At 50.3% G+C, this 15,731-nt stretch overlaps 4 protein-coding genes; 1 reads left to right on the top strand and 3 right to left on the bottom strand.

The window, feature by feature from the left end:
- Positions 1–426: 426 nt before the first annotated feature.
- On the bottom strand, positions 427–1,014 carry FFUJ_01934 (uncharacterized protein; the record flags this gene model as incomplete). XM_023573184.1 has 2 exons in its annotated part: positions 427–920; positions 969–1,014. 2 exons carry the CDS (start codon positions 1,012–1,014, stop codon positions 427–429), a joined length of 540 nt encoding a protein of 179 aa, XP_023423662.1.
- Positions 1,015–3,522: 2,508 nt separating this feature from the next.
- FFUJ_01933 (uncharacterized protein) lies at positions 3,523–4,617 on the bottom strand (the record flags this gene model as incomplete). XM_023573195.1 has 2 exons in its annotated part: positions 3,523–3,876; positions 4,405–4,617. 2 exons carry the CDS (start codon positions 4,615–4,617, stop codon positions 3,523–3,525), a joined length of 567 nt encoding a protein of 188 aa, XP_023423663.1.
- Positions 4,618–8,448: 3,831 nt separating this feature from the next.
- Positions 8,449–10,027, top strand: FFUJ_01932 (related to mei2 protein; the record flags this gene model as incomplete). XM_023573206.1 has 7 exons in its annotated part: positions 8,449–8,478; positions 8,528–8,642; positions 8,700–8,968; positions 9,027–9,196; positions 9,267–9,486; positions 9,554–9,815; positions 9,867–10,027. 7 exons carry the CDS (start codon positions 8,449–8,451, stop codon positions 10,025–10,027), a joined length of 1,227 nt encoding a protein of 408 aa, XP_023423714.1.
- Positions 10,028–13,360: 3,333 nt separating this feature from the next.
- On the bottom strand, positions 13,361–15,028 carry FFUJ_01931 (related to nodulin; the record flags this gene model as incomplete). XM_023573217.1 has 3 exons in its annotated part: positions 13,361–14,407; positions 14,458–14,860; positions 14,910–15,028. The coding sequence occupies 3 exons, from the start codon at positions 15,026–15,028 to the stop codon at positions 13,361–13,363; spliced, it is 1,569 nt and encodes a 522-aa protein (XP_023423664.1).
- Between the last annotated feature and the right edge of the window lie 703 nt (positions 15,029–15,731).

Raw genomic sequence — 15,731 nt, forward strand, 5'->3', positions numbered from 1 at the left:
GTCTTTATCGTCTGCGGCGGTGGCGGCGGCGGCATGGGAGAGCGCCTTGTCTTAGCAAAGAATGGTACAGCTTTTACTGTTCATGAGAATAGAAGATACTGTTTCTTTGGGGCAGGTCGTTTCTGCACTGAAGATCTCATAAATCTAATGCAATATTGGAAATACGAATCGTTGCCCCGAGAAGAACTTTTATTAAGCTAGATGCCCGATGGGAAGATGATGGCGCTCATGGCCCGGAAAACAGCTTGGAAAACAAACAAAGAAACACCAGCCTCACAAGAGCGAATGTCGGACGCGTCAAGAAGGGATCAGCAGCAGTGCCTTTCATTATGGTGTTCATCAAAGAAAGTTCGAAGGCTGGTAGAAGAGGATGTCAGTAATGGCTGTGGGATGGTCGTGTAGATTGACGTACCTTCAAAGCCTGGCTCATCGACGACCGAAGATTCCCAGGTGGTTTTTCATTTTCCAAATCTGTTCATTGAACTCAATCTCCCGAGGTGACACCTTGATCCGTTCGACATGCCTTCCACCTTTAGAGCCGATTATGGCGAGCCAGGTGTTCATTTCGGCCAAGGCCTTGAGCGCATTCTGTCCCGAGAGGTTGGGCAGGTCGCGGGAGATGATCTCCTTGGTTTTGATGAGCCAGGCAACAAAAATGAGCCCCAAGTCCGGGCGGTTGAATTGGAACGGTTTGATGATTTGAGAGATCTGGACGACAATGTCCATCATGGAATCCAAATTTCTTTGGATGGTGGCCCAGACAGGGCCGTCTTTCGGGTATTGCAACCCCTCTATAAAAGAAGGGTGTACATACCTCCGAAACGCCTCTTTGACAGCTCCGTCGGTGCCATGAACCCATGCGTATTTGATCCACACAACATGGTGAGCATAGTGGCGAAATGTTTCTTCAAGCGACATGACTATGGATTATTAGGATGAGTATGTATAGAAAGAGTGTTGCAACTTACCAATCATCGGCCCCGCCTCGGTCTCCTCTTGGGACGACTGATTCATGGTGATATTTGTTTCTGCGATCAGGTTGAGTGGTGATGGATAGTGATGAAGAAGCAAAGAAGAAGGAGAGAAGAGGGAATAGGGTGCGGAATCTATAAGCGAGAATCCGGCACTAAGGATGTGAGAAGTGCATTAGTAACGTATCGGTAGTGGCACTGGCAACGGACCGTCACTGCAACTGATGCGGAGGGGTACTCGGCCAGGTCTGCTTGTACTGGCCACTGAGACTCCAGTTACCTTGGCAAATTTACAGTGGGCTCGTTACAAGTAGGGACCTGGGTAGGTTTCGTTTGAGCTTTGAAGTACCCAGGTGCCTTATCCTACTTGCGTTTGCGAAGAACCTTGATGCTGCGAAGAGCTTCACAAGCTATGACAGGGGCGAGTTTCCGTAACCCCTTGCGGCCAAGTTTCTCATCTGTGAGGAATCTCACTGCATAAGGAGATAGTCTCATTGACCACCGGTAATTATGTCACAACTCCATGCGTTTCAGACAGTTCATGAATGAGGGCGTCGGGCTTTATCCAAGTGTCTTGCACCGGAGTATGATCTTCGACTATTGCTAAGAACCGTGATATTGTGCTCGAGCACCACTAATCGCTGAGAACTGATTCTTGATCTTTGTCCCTCGTCACATTTATCCGCTACGTATTCTTCTCGAATAATATTGCGTACAGTTTTAAACAAATGTTCGTGAAACCATCCCACACGTCGTCGCTCTCTTGCGTGCGGCGACGATGTCAAGAAACCCCACGTCACCCTCCGGTCTTACTCCAAGACTCGGCTGCACTCCTTGCGATGCTTCCCAATTCGTTGTGTTACTGGTTTTTCTTTCATCCTAACCTTGATTCGTCTCGTGTTTTACGTGTTGTGGCAGCCTGGAGCCGCACATTTGACCTTTCTGTTTTCCAGGGAGATATTCGTAGCTACCGTCTAACTGCATATAGTTTTCCAGCTACTCCATTACGCTCGCTTCCTTATCTTCTAAAGGGGAATCCAACTGTGGCAGATATTTGAAGCCAAGGCTCAGAGTCTTACTGTAAGCGTATCAGTATTTCGTCAGGTTTGCAATAATGTCTTCGGGGCACCATGCTTCAGCACCAAAAAGGGGGGCTTACCGTTGAGAGATGTTGACTAGACAGAATCGAGTTCGAGTTCATGTTCATGTTTGGAAAACACGTGAGTGCCCTTGAAGTCGTTGGTGGAATGCTTGCATTTATTGCTGGATACCTTCGGGATTGGACTTTGTTCAAGTTGGAGGTTGAATCTTCGAGTGGAGGGGTGAAAGTGGAGGGACAGTATAATGGGCGGCGCTTTCGGGACCAGTCACATTGTAGATGTTGATATCATCATCGGCTTGTCGGGATTCAGTCGCAATGGACGTACAAGAGTGGCGCGCGTCTCTAGAGTCGTCAGTTGAATCTCGGCAATTTAAAAAGGCATGGAGGCCCACGATCGCGCGTACTGAACAGGGTTCCAGCGCTTCGCTAGTCGGGGTATTATAAAGATAAAAGCATCATATGTAGCGTAGTTCGATGTCCGGGGGGGCTCAAGTTGTTTTCTCGATCTTGTGTGGAGTTATAGTCGAGTGTTAAAAGGAATGTTGAGTGAGAAATGGCTGGAGTCAGCACCAAAACGATGCTTGGACCATAATGACGATAGAACTATGAGATTACCTACGAAGTGGGATGAACCTTCCCTTTAGAAGATCTTAAATATTACTGTGAGTGTTTTCAACAAAGATGTAGGCTTATTTTCCCCGAATTAAAAAGGCAGAGAGGCGATATTGCAGTCGGTAGGGTAGGTTCACGAGGAATACACAGTCATGCATTCAATTCTTGTCCGATTTACAATGGGACATGCGAGTTAAAGAAGTTACACGGCCTCCTCAAAGGAAATTTCTTGATGAGTTCTGTAATAATTCATTGTTTGAATCTCTGAAAAGGCAAGAACTACATCCTGTTCCATGAACAAAATGGTTGACAAGAGGACATGTCGTTCGTGATCCCTTGTTCAGTTGCCGCTCCAGAACACATGATTGGCCAGAACAGCCGCGCGCATATCTTAGTCCCAATCTTTGTTTGTCCATGTTTCCCGTGCCACAAACACTCTCTCGTCGCTTCTACCATTCATATTGAGTAAACAAAACCTCTCTGGCCCTTTGCAAAATACCTGACACTTTGCTACCCGAACACGTAACCTTTCTATATCATCGAACCCTAGGCTTCATCCTTTTCCACCGCCTGGTCTCCAACGGCGAGATGCCTGGGGCAGAATTGCTAAAGACTGATACGACTTCCTCGGGAAACGCCCTCGCCACCCTATCACAATGCCTCCAAGTTGTCTTCCATACTTCAAAAATGTTGTCGGTCAACCGCGTTTGAGCGCTCAATGCTCATCACGCGCTCCGATATCCCTCGTCGTGATGACCTGTACTTTCGAAAAGGGCGACGGACCGAAGAGCTGGCTGAATCCTCAGAAGAGGCTCGGTAAGTCATCGAGACTGACTCTCAGGGGGCGAGCCCAGAGACCGTCTTTCCTTCTGAGCTTAGCCAAAGATGAGCTATGTCGCTGGCTGCGTTGGCGGCGCTGCAGGACTCGATCAGCTGGGACATTGGCATGGACGGGTTGTAACACTCCAAGAGGCTCTTGCCATGTGCGTCGAAGATAAAGCGAAGGAGGGATAGTGTAGTCCTGTGGCAGGGTCTCTGAACTTGGAACCTTCGGGCGGCCTCAGTTGATGCCACAGTCGCCCAGGCTCTCTTGTCCATGCCCAAGGCCAAGTGGACGAAACGATGACGGTGGGATTGGGCTCGAGCGGGCGCATATGATGCGGGACGCTGGTACGGTGTGGAGTGGAAATACTGCGAAGACCAAGGACATTAGTATAAGACTCCTGATCAGATTGATCGCATAACTATCAAGGTTGGATAGGAAACTGCTCTACTGCACGTACTAGCTTCCTACTTGTGAAAGTGGACGGACTGCGGAGGGACGTTCTCTGTCGGAACAGGAGACCACCATTCGATCAGTCACTCCCTCACTGGGCCGTGTGTGTTTGCTCTTTGTTGCTGGCCCGCCCCATTCTCTCCATAACAGATCCCATCTGACTTGAACTTGATCTCAATTGGCGACTCCGATGCTGTGGAGGGCGGCTATCGGGTAGTGTCCTGTAGTCTCATAAGTCCAATTTGGGCCACTCAGCGGCCCCTGACACATTGGAGTCGATAGCGCCTTAACTCCTTCTAGCGGTTGTCATGTCTGGAGCAAGATGTCGAGTTTTCGTTTGTGTGCTGGATTGGAACATCGCCAACACCCCCTTTTGGCATCATGGAAGAGGAGTGGAAAGATCGAATATGTAATCGGACTCTTCCCAACGAACTCCGAGTCACCTCTCGGGTAAATCTCCACCATTGATTCCTGTTGTTCATCGATGGATCATTGAGTGCTGAGATCTTGAACGCCTTCCAGGTGGACTTTCTGTCAAGAATCGCATCCTGCTTGAAGCGGCTGAAGCGGCACTCATTGCGCTGTCGGAACTGGGGCCGTTCAACAACGCTGGCGGTATTTATGAGCTTCTGGTTGGGAGTTGCAGATGTTGCCATGAAATTTGATCAACGCGCAGCTTCGTGAAGCTCAACAAATATTCTTCGTCCCCAAAAGGCCGCACGCTATTGGTACCCAAACACAAGGATAATAGGAGGTCGCAAGATCAATTATTGGGGTGGTTCGTTCGGCTTACACGTGTCCCTGAGGTGACAGCGCTCCTGAGGCAGGTTGGTAGAGGGTATCATGAAAAGAATTCTGGGTAGTGTACCGGTTCCGGATGCATCGTTGATGCTCGTTGACTTGCAACTCAATCATGATGTAGCGGTGAAATGGTGATTTTGATAGGGGCGGTAGTGCGTTGTCGGCTGTTGCTTCGGAGTTGGCGCAATAGTGCTGCTAGGCTTGCTGTGTATTTCATCATTGAACTCATGATCTGCCGAGAAGTATCAGAGTTATATCAAATGCATCAGCGTGAAGCTGGCGTACCGTTCACAGCCACTTCCCCGTCGCTTGGCGCGAGTTGTGATGACAGTGGCCTCGTGTATCTTCCCAGAGGGTGGAGGCGCAGTGGTCACTCTTCTAGAGTTCAATATTGAAGCATATGTGAGCCTTTGGATGCTATTCCTCGTGAATAGTGGCATACAGACCGGGCCCTAACAAAGCTTGGGATCCTGTGCGCCTTTGACGGTTGATGGACATCTTCTTTGGGACTCTGGGCGCGCTGGCTCATCTCTGACTTGAGCTGCTTGGATTTCTCGTGTATCTAAGCTTTGACCCAGGTAGGGCTGAGATCATCGTATTGAGGTTGGGTTGGGTGTCTCGTTGAAAAGCACTGGCGCTGTCAGTTGAGTCAAATGTGGCTCTTCTCAGAAGGTCAATAAGAATGTGTTTTGAACGTGACGCAAAGCTGTTCACTTACCCATTATCGAAAGTGACCATTTGTGAAACTCTGGGGTAAAGGTGTATCATGAGAAGCCTTCTTCCAAGCGCCGTATCATTTTGAAGGCTGAACCTACTTGCTGATGACATTCGCGATATATTTCGAAACAGCGCCCCTCTTGTAAGGTGAAGGCTTTGCAAGCGGCGGCAATGTATGGCGCGTGAAACAGATGATCAGCTTAGGTACCGACTTGGGGAACCAGGATCGAGTGGCCTTGAATGTTCAGTTCGGTTTGGAATCTTGGTCGTCAAGTGAGACTGTGTGATGCACCCTTTTCCACAAACCACTCCAAATCCTTGGATCGAAGAAGTGTTTGGGCGGCGAAGAGGTCTGTTTCTTCGAACATTAAGCGTTTCTGGCGCCTGGATCGTCTTCTAGGGGGGCTATTAGTGAAGCGGGGGGTTGGTAGAAGACGCTCAAATGGCCTGTTCTAAGATGCACTGATGGAGATTGATGAGTGGGGAAAGTCAACAAGACGAGACCAAGCTCACTGCAGACAGAAGAACGATGATATTTTCAGATGTGTTCAGGAAATTGCTTCGCGTCCCGAGGCTTTTGCTACGCCTGTAATTCTTTCACAAGAACAAGCTCGCACCCTTTCTTTGAGGAGGACCAATTTCTGAAGCATAGTCATGCAAAATGCGATCAATCAGTTCAATCTATAATGCTACTGGTACAAATTTGTGACTGAAGCTGTTTCTGGTCTCCATCAATGAACCTGTAAGTGGATATTGGTGTTACAGTGGAAGTGTCGGCGCGAGCGGCTTCATTGAAGAAACTTGCTAGAAGGTCTGTCTTTTGACTGTCCTCGTGGGGGAAAACGGCTTCATGAGCTTTCGAGGTACATGTGTTGTTTTAGGCCGAGGTTTTTATTCAGAGACCGCACACCTCGATATCCAAGGATCACCATTCACCACTACCAGGCCAACACCATGTTCCCCTCTCGAGCTATAGTTCACCCCATGATACGGAGCTTCTCTTGCTGCAAGTGTTCTCAGGTCTTTGAAAGAGTTGGAATCGTTTATGAATGAGATTGATTTAAGTTGTCGAGATGTCGCTTCCAATTCGGAAGCCCCTGAATCCATGTCACCATCAGGTACTGTTCTCAACAAAGCCACGACCGAGGTAGGAAGTCCTACGGCTTCAATCTATCATCAATTAAAACCGTGAATGATGTGGATCTGGCATCCCTTTCATGTCCAAGTGTTCTGTGTAGTCGCGGACGTGTGATGCTGTACCTAGTATGATGAAACTGAGCAGCAACCAGCCAACACTGGGTCAATTCGATGCGAGATGGAATGGCTTGCGCGCCTTCTGTTGGATTAATACTGATTGCGGTCCAATAGCCTGATGTCACAATAGCTCGTAAGGTAGAAGCTGGTCAAGGTCGGAGGGTGATGTGAAAAGGGGTAGAGGACACTCTATGACAGTGATGAAATTACTTGTTACGAACTTGTACGAAATGTCACTAGAGTTTATTTTCAGTGTTTACGTGGTGTATTACTACAGCGATTGCTGGGTGTTGCTCATCCCTCGGTTGTGGCTAATGTGGTGGTGGGGAGCTCGCAACAGTCTGCGGTGGGATTCATACTTGGATTGAGTTACTGTCCCTTTTACTTCGGTGCCTGTACTCACTTTACCATGCAAGCGAACATTTTCAGTGGATATGTAGAGATCTGTAGTGTGTGGTGTTCGTCAAAAGGGGCAACTTGGTCAATATGTATTGGACAAGGAGCCAAGGAGTGGGCAAATCACACACTCTCAAAATAAAGCTATGAGACTCTCCTACGACATTCTTCGTGATTTCGAAGGTCTAATGTGTCAAAGTGGGGGTGGTAGCATTTGGCTTGTGGTCTGAATCACCGAGTGTTCCTTGGTCAGGGCAGTGTCAGAACGCGAACACGGACCTTGTGCATAGAATGCTTTTACCCAAAGGCCTTGGCCACCACACAAAAGTACGTACAAAGGGACCAAGCGGTGCAATTTGAGACCCAGCCAAATGCTCCCTCGCGCCATTGACGAAGAGTGTATCCATTGATCCCCAAGTGCCAACCTACCAGTAAATCACATTAACGAGGAGGATAGGAAAGTGGTCTTATTGTCTAAAGCTACCAATCCCCTGATGCACATTGATGCAACTGAACAATAGAATATAACAGCACCGGGAGACGCGTTGGGGAGGTCTTTTGAGGGCATCAGCTGCCCGCAGGTGACTCGATTAATACCCGTACGTCTCCCTGGGGGCCAGGCAACGTACCAACGGCCACTGAAGCTCCCTTCCGGTGACACAAGGAGCTTCCCCTCGAGTGAATGGCAAACGTGATGTCATTTTTGCCAGTGGCAGAGACGCATGGCTGCCAGTAGAAGAGGGCAGAAGCCCTCATGCAGCTCGGTTGCCAGGGCTTTATATTTCTCCCCTCCCACTTCTTCTCCATCTCTTCTTTCCTTCCTCTCTCATCCTCAAACATCTTTATCCCCTCTCCTCCAATATCTGTATCACACATCAAATATAATTATCCTCAAATATATATATCGCCAACGACGTCTGGCTCCGGGTCCTGCGCGGCATCAACCTACCGACAGTGAGTCACATCGCCTTTCTTTCTCTCTCCTCGCGGAAACATCTCGTGCTGCTCTTCATTTCTTCTCCCGAAATCCCCTCCTCTCTTCACTTGCCCCCAAACATGCGGTGCCTCGCGCTTCACTTCACTCAGTGATTCACTTTCGCTTCGACGCACGAGCACACATCACATACTCACCACTCATCTAGGGTCCCGGGCCAGCCACTTGAAGTGACTACCCGTCCTTCTTGTGGTCTCCCGGTATCATGGAGGAAAGACCAGCCTCTTATCTTTTCTCTATGATGCCGGGAGAACGTCGATGCTCCTGGTGCCCCTCCTTGCGGGCTAAGAGGAGCCTTAGGCAGGAGTTTCGCAACTCGTCCGTGATGCTCGAGGCGGAGCATTACCGACCCAAGGTCTGTTGCCGATAGCTTACTATTTGCCCTCACCAACTAACAGATGCAGCTGTTCTATACCATCCACAGCGATGATCCCAACCTTATTGGCAAGGAGGAGACATTCCTTGGCCCCGACAACCAGTCGAAGATGAAGCGCTCGGTGGAGAACGCCGAACACGTTGGTAAGCAGCTCCTCACAATCAACCGTAATGACAGGCAACTGACACTTGTTGATCTAGGTCTGTTCACCCCAACTGCTGGACAGTACTTCCGTGATGAGCGGCGGCGCCGCCACTCTCAGTATTACGGCGGCCTTGCCCAGGGAAGCACTCTCTCAGCCACTGCTTCTTCCTTTGAGCCTCTTGGTCAGAGATTCAAGGGAAAGAATGCACTTGTCTTCTACCCGGAAGGTGGTGGTGCTCCGAGTCAGGACATGGACATCTCCCACCGCATCGAGGGCTGTGACACTCCTGCGCCCTCTATCGCTGAACTCGGCAACTACATCACCGTAAGTATCGTTCATGATTTAGTGAAATGCAAAATTTACTGACCTTCCGACAGATCAGGTTCAGGCGTGGACCATGTTTCGCATCGACTTACCGACCCTCCGAATCACCTTTCTCAACACCTTTCCCGACACACTGGGTGACTTCTCTTCCCCGACATACTGGGTGACTGGCCGCCCCAAGAGGGCCGCCCCTACGAACCTCCGCGGTTCCGAAGCACGTGGGCGGACGTGATGTCCGAACCACCGTAAGTACCTACCGCCCTGTCTTCCATCACAACCAGGACTGACCTCTTCACAGATCATGCTTCGAAACATCCCGAACAAGGACGGCCAACCTCCTTCGGCGCAAATTGTTGGCGCCTCTCTCGGGAGGCCCGATTGCTTGTTTCGACTCAGGTTGGCCGGAATTGTTTGGTGACTTTGTTGTGAGCCGCTCCGATCCCCGTCGCAAGGCGGGTGAGTGTCGGCCCTGGTTCTCGGGGCCCCCACGAGGAGCGCCTGGCGCAGGTCCAGCGCGTGTAAGTTCATCTTCAACTGTCTTCCACGTCCATCTATGACGGAACTAATCGATGTTTGCATAGTGAGGGGACTGAGCATCGGATTGAGCGGTCTATGGATGTTATGGTCGCTGCCCGACGCAGCATGTACGGCGCCGACATGCTTCCGCGTACCACCAACTTCGGGGTGACCCCTGAGGAGGCCCGCGAACTCAACAAGAAACAGCACGGGAGCGTTTTGAAGTTGATATGTCTCGGTCTTCCCGGTGGTTGCATGATGTTGTCACCGTTCCTTTGGGCGGTACGATTCTATGTAATCGTCGGGGAGGCCGAGCATATCATCTATGTAAGTTATCTTCAAAAGAGTTGCTCTCCATCTCAACATGCTAACTCTTAAACAGTTTTTTCCAACACCACCAACTTTGGGGTGACTCCTGAGGAGGCCCGGGAGCTCCATCAGAGTCAGAAGGCCTATGATGGTGCCAAGGCCACTGCCGCCCCGGATGGGGGTGGCATCTGGGACGGCGGCGCTTCTAAGGACGACCCCAGCAACCTCATCTGAGCTCGCCACCGACACAACCCTGCCTACGATACCAACGAATTTACGAGTTTCACGAAAGTCACGATGGCCAAGTTCTCTCTGTCGATTTAAGCTCTCAGCCACAAGTCTCAATTGCAAATAACACATCTGCCCTTGGCTCACAACCTCGCCAGCTGAACTCGGCAACTACATCACCGAAGTTGCCGTTGTCGCTTACTTACACGCATCGGCTCCATTGGTACTCTCTTCACAAAGACATCACTCCTTCCACCGGTCTCAATCTGAAAAGCCCCCTCAGCGTCTCAAAAAGTACCAGGAAGCCTGTGATGATATCAAAGTCAGCCACCGGCCTCGGCCTATCATCACTTCAATATCCATCCTTCCCTGCCTTCCTTCCTTGCCTTCCTTCCTTCATCAACATCCTTACCTTGTACCCTCAACATTTTTACCTTTCTTCACCAACATCTTTATCTTTCTTCTATATATATTGTTCATTGCGCGACCAGATCGCAGCATTGAAGCCCCACGGGGTCTTGTCTCACCACTATATATATACACACACTGCGCGGCCGACCGCAGCATTGAAGCCCCACGGGGCCTGCCCTCCGGGCAACAGAGCAGTCATTTGCTGGTCAGCACGCGAGCCGACACCGAATTCGACGGTTAGTGGCTTGACTATGGGCCTTTCTACATGGTAAGTCGACTGTCGCATGAAGTCTATAGTCACTAACCACAGAACAGAAGCTCTCTCTCTCACACATTCAAGACCATGACACTTCTTCTGCATGCTTCAACGGGAGAGCAGACGGTATCCCGTATTTTCCACTTGACTTGCCGCAACTGTGACTGCCGCAACTGTGAGAAGCAAGGACACTTCAGCGGGGGGAAACTCGAGAAGCCAACATTAGTTCGGCTCTCTATCCCAGCCTTGGATCAGACACGTCTCATCGTCATGACAATTGGTGAGTTGTCTTCATCCCTCTCTCCGACATTGACCTTGTACTAATTAATATGTCTAGCCTTGGGTCGCATTGATCTCAGCCCATCTTCCATGCCAAGTCAACCGGAAAATGAAGCAAACCTACCTCACGATTCCTCAACACGCACTATTTATTGGCCTTCAATCAGTATCCCTTCGGTTCACTCCCTCTCTCCCATCTCACAACACATTTCTTTGACTACGGTTGGCCCCTCCACCACCAACTCATCTCCCGCCTCGACCATCTTCAACTCTCGCTCTATGTCCCTGACAAGGCAATGCGAGACTTGTGACAGAGAGCTTAAATCAGCAGAGAGAACTGAGCTGAACTTTGCATGTCATCTTCTTTGGCTACTACTTGTGGTGGACTCTTGAGAATGATCAGCGCACATAGCATGCAAACAATTCATATCAATTAGAACATACATCTCCCACAAAAGACCTTGTGAACTCCAAATGTGACTGTCCGCCCCGCCTCATTGCCACCACCCTCTTCGTCCACTCCGATAACTGAACATGTCTCTCTCCGCTCCAACTCCTTTGGTGAACATGCTAAGGCTGACCTATTCACAGCGCAACGTAGAGAAAGCATGCAGCCACTGCCAAAAACAGCTCGTGGCCCGAGCCATGAACAGAAGAATTCTCCGTAAACAACATGTCACCCTGCGTCAGATCAATCTTCGTCTACAGACGCAAGAGAAGTACCCCGGTGATATCGTCACACTCTAAGGCATAAACCCTGCCAACCTTTTATTCATTGTCCCAGACAATCCACACGCAGCTCCCAACCACGAACCCGTTCTCCCCCGCTTCCGATGATTCCATGACAACTGCTGTACATCACGACCCTTTGATCTCTCCAGCAAGTGTTCCAAGTAGAAGAGCAAAGTCACCGTCCATTCCTGGCCGCGATGCTGGGTGTTGGCGCAAGTCGCAGAGACTCGGGACTATCTCTGGGCGGCTTCAGTCTACCACATTTCCAATAAACGAAAGACCAGTTCAGTTGTCTCTCATGTCGAGAGGTGTGAGCCTCGAAGAGTCAGAGATCCGATCGTCTTCTTCCAACATTGTCAGACGTTGTTTCTACTCTCTGTATCCAAGCCAGAAGTCACAGCTGCTTCAGCGACCTGACAATACTTGAGCTGGTCAAAGGTGCATTGCGGGCTCTTCGTCAGCCCCTCTTCAGTGGAGCAAGCACTTCACAACCGCGTCCCTCTTGTCAAAGTCCTGGGCCAATATCTCCCCACGAAACGCTTGAGAAGATCGAGAGTTTATTCCATCGTGAGGTGTATCTCCTTTTTTGGGACTTTGATTCTGACGTGCTATTTTACAGATTCATCCTGCCCCGGAGCCGAAGCTCAGTCGCCCGTCCCAGCTTCAGACTGCATGCGAACGCGCATCATATCGCACATCCGAAGCAAGATTAGAGCATCAAAAAGCTGTCCATCGACGTTATGAAGACAAAAGAGGCATCGGCCAGTGCTATAGCCTATCCTGAAGCATCTATTGTTCCAGAACGCCTCACAGGAGGTCGCGCGATCTACAGGCGCCGTCTTTTACGATACATTGAGCATCATCAGGCTCGGATGCCAGCACTCGAGACAGCCTATATGCAACACGATTCATGTTACGGTTCCGGGCTCCTTATGAAGCATTTGACCCTAAGTTACAAAAGACTTACGTGACCTAGCATATGTTTAGGATATCTTTCGCTAAGTTTATCTTAGTTCCCTACATTAAGGTCTAATATTTTATTTCTCCTCAAGGCCAACTTGGCTTCTGGTCCTTTGTGTGTGGCGACCGCGACCGTTCAAGTCAGGAACTGAGCCATCAATTGGTACTGTCGAGATACTGCAAGGAGATCTCCTTGGTGTTTTGAAAGAAGGGATGAAGCTTGGGCAGTACGAGCTGGCCATAGCTGACAAGACGGAAAGGGGCTCTTTGTGTATTTCAGCAATTCCATTCAACATTCAGCCATCTAAGGTCTGTTCTGCCCCAGTTTCTGTCTTCCATCCCTTTCGTCTCTGCAGCCACAAGCATCCATCGTTGACTATGAGTCTATCCACCAGGACCCGAGGATAAATCGCACCTGGTCTCTCCCCCGAAGGACTCAGCTGCGATATTGTTCCCATCACAGACCGAAACTTGGTTCAACTGTCACGGGACAGGCAGCTCGACGCTCACCAGTAGATTAAGTTCTGTTCATTAAAGTGAAGTGTTCAATCTAAGCTAACAAATTGGTATCAAACAAGTCTATAAACAAAGGAGAAGAAAATAGTGGCAAAGCCGGATATCAAAAGCCCATCACATCCAAAGATCGTCCATCCTAATTCTCCTCTCATACTGTACATCCATCAGCCACCCCCTTTCAATTTCTAGTGGCTTTTATGTCCGTTAGTCTTAGCACCCTCCTGTCCAACAGCGTTAACACCAGCATTCAGCTTTCCAAACTGCCACTCCGGCAGCGTAATACCCGTCTGCTCGTTAATCGTGCTCATCAGCGGCGGCAGCATCTGGTACACATTGCGCATCGTCTCAGTCGCATCGCCACCGCCCTGGCCAGCGCCGCTCTGATTTCCAGTGTTCCACACGCTGATCTTGGGCTCCAGGCCGCGGATGGCTGCGGCGTTGGCCTTGGCGAGCTCGACGTATGTACCCTTCTCGATCATCATGTACTGAAGCAGTCCGGCGGGACCGCCAAAGGCCTGGGACAGCTTGCCGTAGGCGTCGGCCATGGCGGAGATACCCTCTGCCTCGCGGAGCTTGCTGACGAGCTCGGCTTCGGCGCGCTGCTGGGCGGCGTAGTTGTAGGCTTCGGCTTCGTTGCGGGTCTGGTAAGCTTCGGCATCTGTGTTCCTTGTGATCTTGGCGTATGTGGCTGCTGCATCTGCATCTGCGAAGAGCTTGGTCTGGTAAGCTGCAGCATCGGCCTTGCGCTGACTGGCCTCCTGATGAGCGCGCGCATCGGCCTCAACTTCGTATGCAGCAGCATCAGCAGCCTGTTGCTTACTCTCCCTCGCAATGGTAGCCTTGACGACATCCGTGGCACGAAGACGCTCCATCTCAGCAGCAGCACGCTTGATCTCGACCTCCTTCTTGAGGTCCTCATCCTTGGACTCAAGGGTACGCTGGGCTGTGACGCGGGCGATGTCGACATCACGGGTGAGGCCTGTGCGCTTGGTGTCGAGTTGTGCTTCTGCTTGAGCGCGCTCGATATCACGGACTGTCTTCTGGACGGCGGTCTCGGCGTTGATCTTTGCAATCTCACGCTCTTGCTCACCCTTGCGCTGGGCTTCTCCGACGTTACCGCGGAGTTGAGCCTCAGCAACGTCGATTCTGGCTTGGTTGGTGGCGCCCTCGTGAGCTTTGCGGGAGAGCGAGGCGAAGTAGACTGAATTGGGGGCGTCCTTCAATTCTTTGACCTGTGGAATGTCAGCTATCGTGTGGGTAAAAAGGGGCTGGGGGTACGTACGTTGGCGTTGAAGATGAGCAAACCAAACTGCGACAGCTCATTCTGGATGTTTCGGAAGATCCTCTTCTTGAAGACCTCTCGCTCAGTAAAGATCTCTTCCATAGTCATGCTAGACACGAGGACTCGAGTTTCACCCTCAATGATACCCTTGACAATGTTGGCAACATGCTGGCCCTGGGTAACGTTCTCCTTCTCCTCAGAGTTGGCCAAGAGCATAGCATACTTCATCAAAGCGTCACCTCGGTCCTCACGATCAAGACCATCGGCTTCACTGTCGCCATCAGGGCGATTGGCCCCGCGCTGGTTGACATCGGGACCCACTGTGAAGACGACGGGAAGAGAGAACTGCAGCTTCTCCTTAGTCATGGCCTGAAGGTCCATGGCATAGTCGTGAGGGCGGATGCTGTGAGGAGTTAGTAAGTGCTGGCCAGTTGGAGAAGGGGGAAGAATACCTGAAGCGTGTGCATCGTTGGAGAGGCCAGACCCATGTTGCTTTGGTGATCTTGACGGTCTTGATGCCCATGCCAGTGATGGCAAGGTACTCATCGGGGGCAGAGATTCTGTAAGACATCTTGGGTGGTGTTGAAGGTAGAAGAGAATGGAAGTGTAGTTGGGTATTGAAAGATTGAACTGGTGTTGTGTGACCAGGTGGAAGTAGGTAGTTATCTGCAGCGAGTGTTGTATATCTCTAGAACCAATGTTACTAGAGAATTATCTGAATAGTATGATCAAAAAGGTGTGTCTCACAAAACGGACAACCATTCCCTTATATGCTTCGATCATGACACAGGAACACAAACATGCATGTCTCGTCTCAAAGCCTACAAGGGTCATACTCCATGATGAATGTGCCTCGCGCTCAAAGCTTCCAAGAGGTGGTGGCGGAGTCTGGAGTACCCCTGTCAATTCCCATGTTTCTGGAAGAATTCCATGTCCACAACGGGTATGCAATGCGGTCCCGTGATCAGATTGAGTTGAGGAATAAGATTAAAGAGGATGAGCTTGTGATGTGATCGCCACTTGGGGAATGCCCGGGTTTGGTGAGGTTCTTCTGTGGTGATGTTGTTGGTTGGGCGTTGGGCGTTCTCGGGTGATCTACAGTGGGGTTCGCCTCTAAAGCATCACCGAAGCTTCAGGGCCCTTGTGTAAGTTGGACTCAAGGAGCAAAACATCAGACTTTAGGGCGTTAGAATAGACTCAGCAAAAGATATCCTAAACTCATGCTAAGTTGCCTAAGTTTTTTATCACTTAGGATCAAAGTCTCAAGGTCGGTT

Source organism: Fusarium fujikuroi, chromosome FFUJ_chr01, assembly GCF_900079805.1.
Source record: "Fusarium fujikuroi IMI 58289 draft genome, chromosome FFUJ_chr01".
NCBI classification, from domain to species: domain Eukaryota; kingdom Fungi; phylum Ascomycota; class Sordariomycetes; order Hypocreales; family Nectriaceae; genus Fusarium; species Fusarium fujikuroi.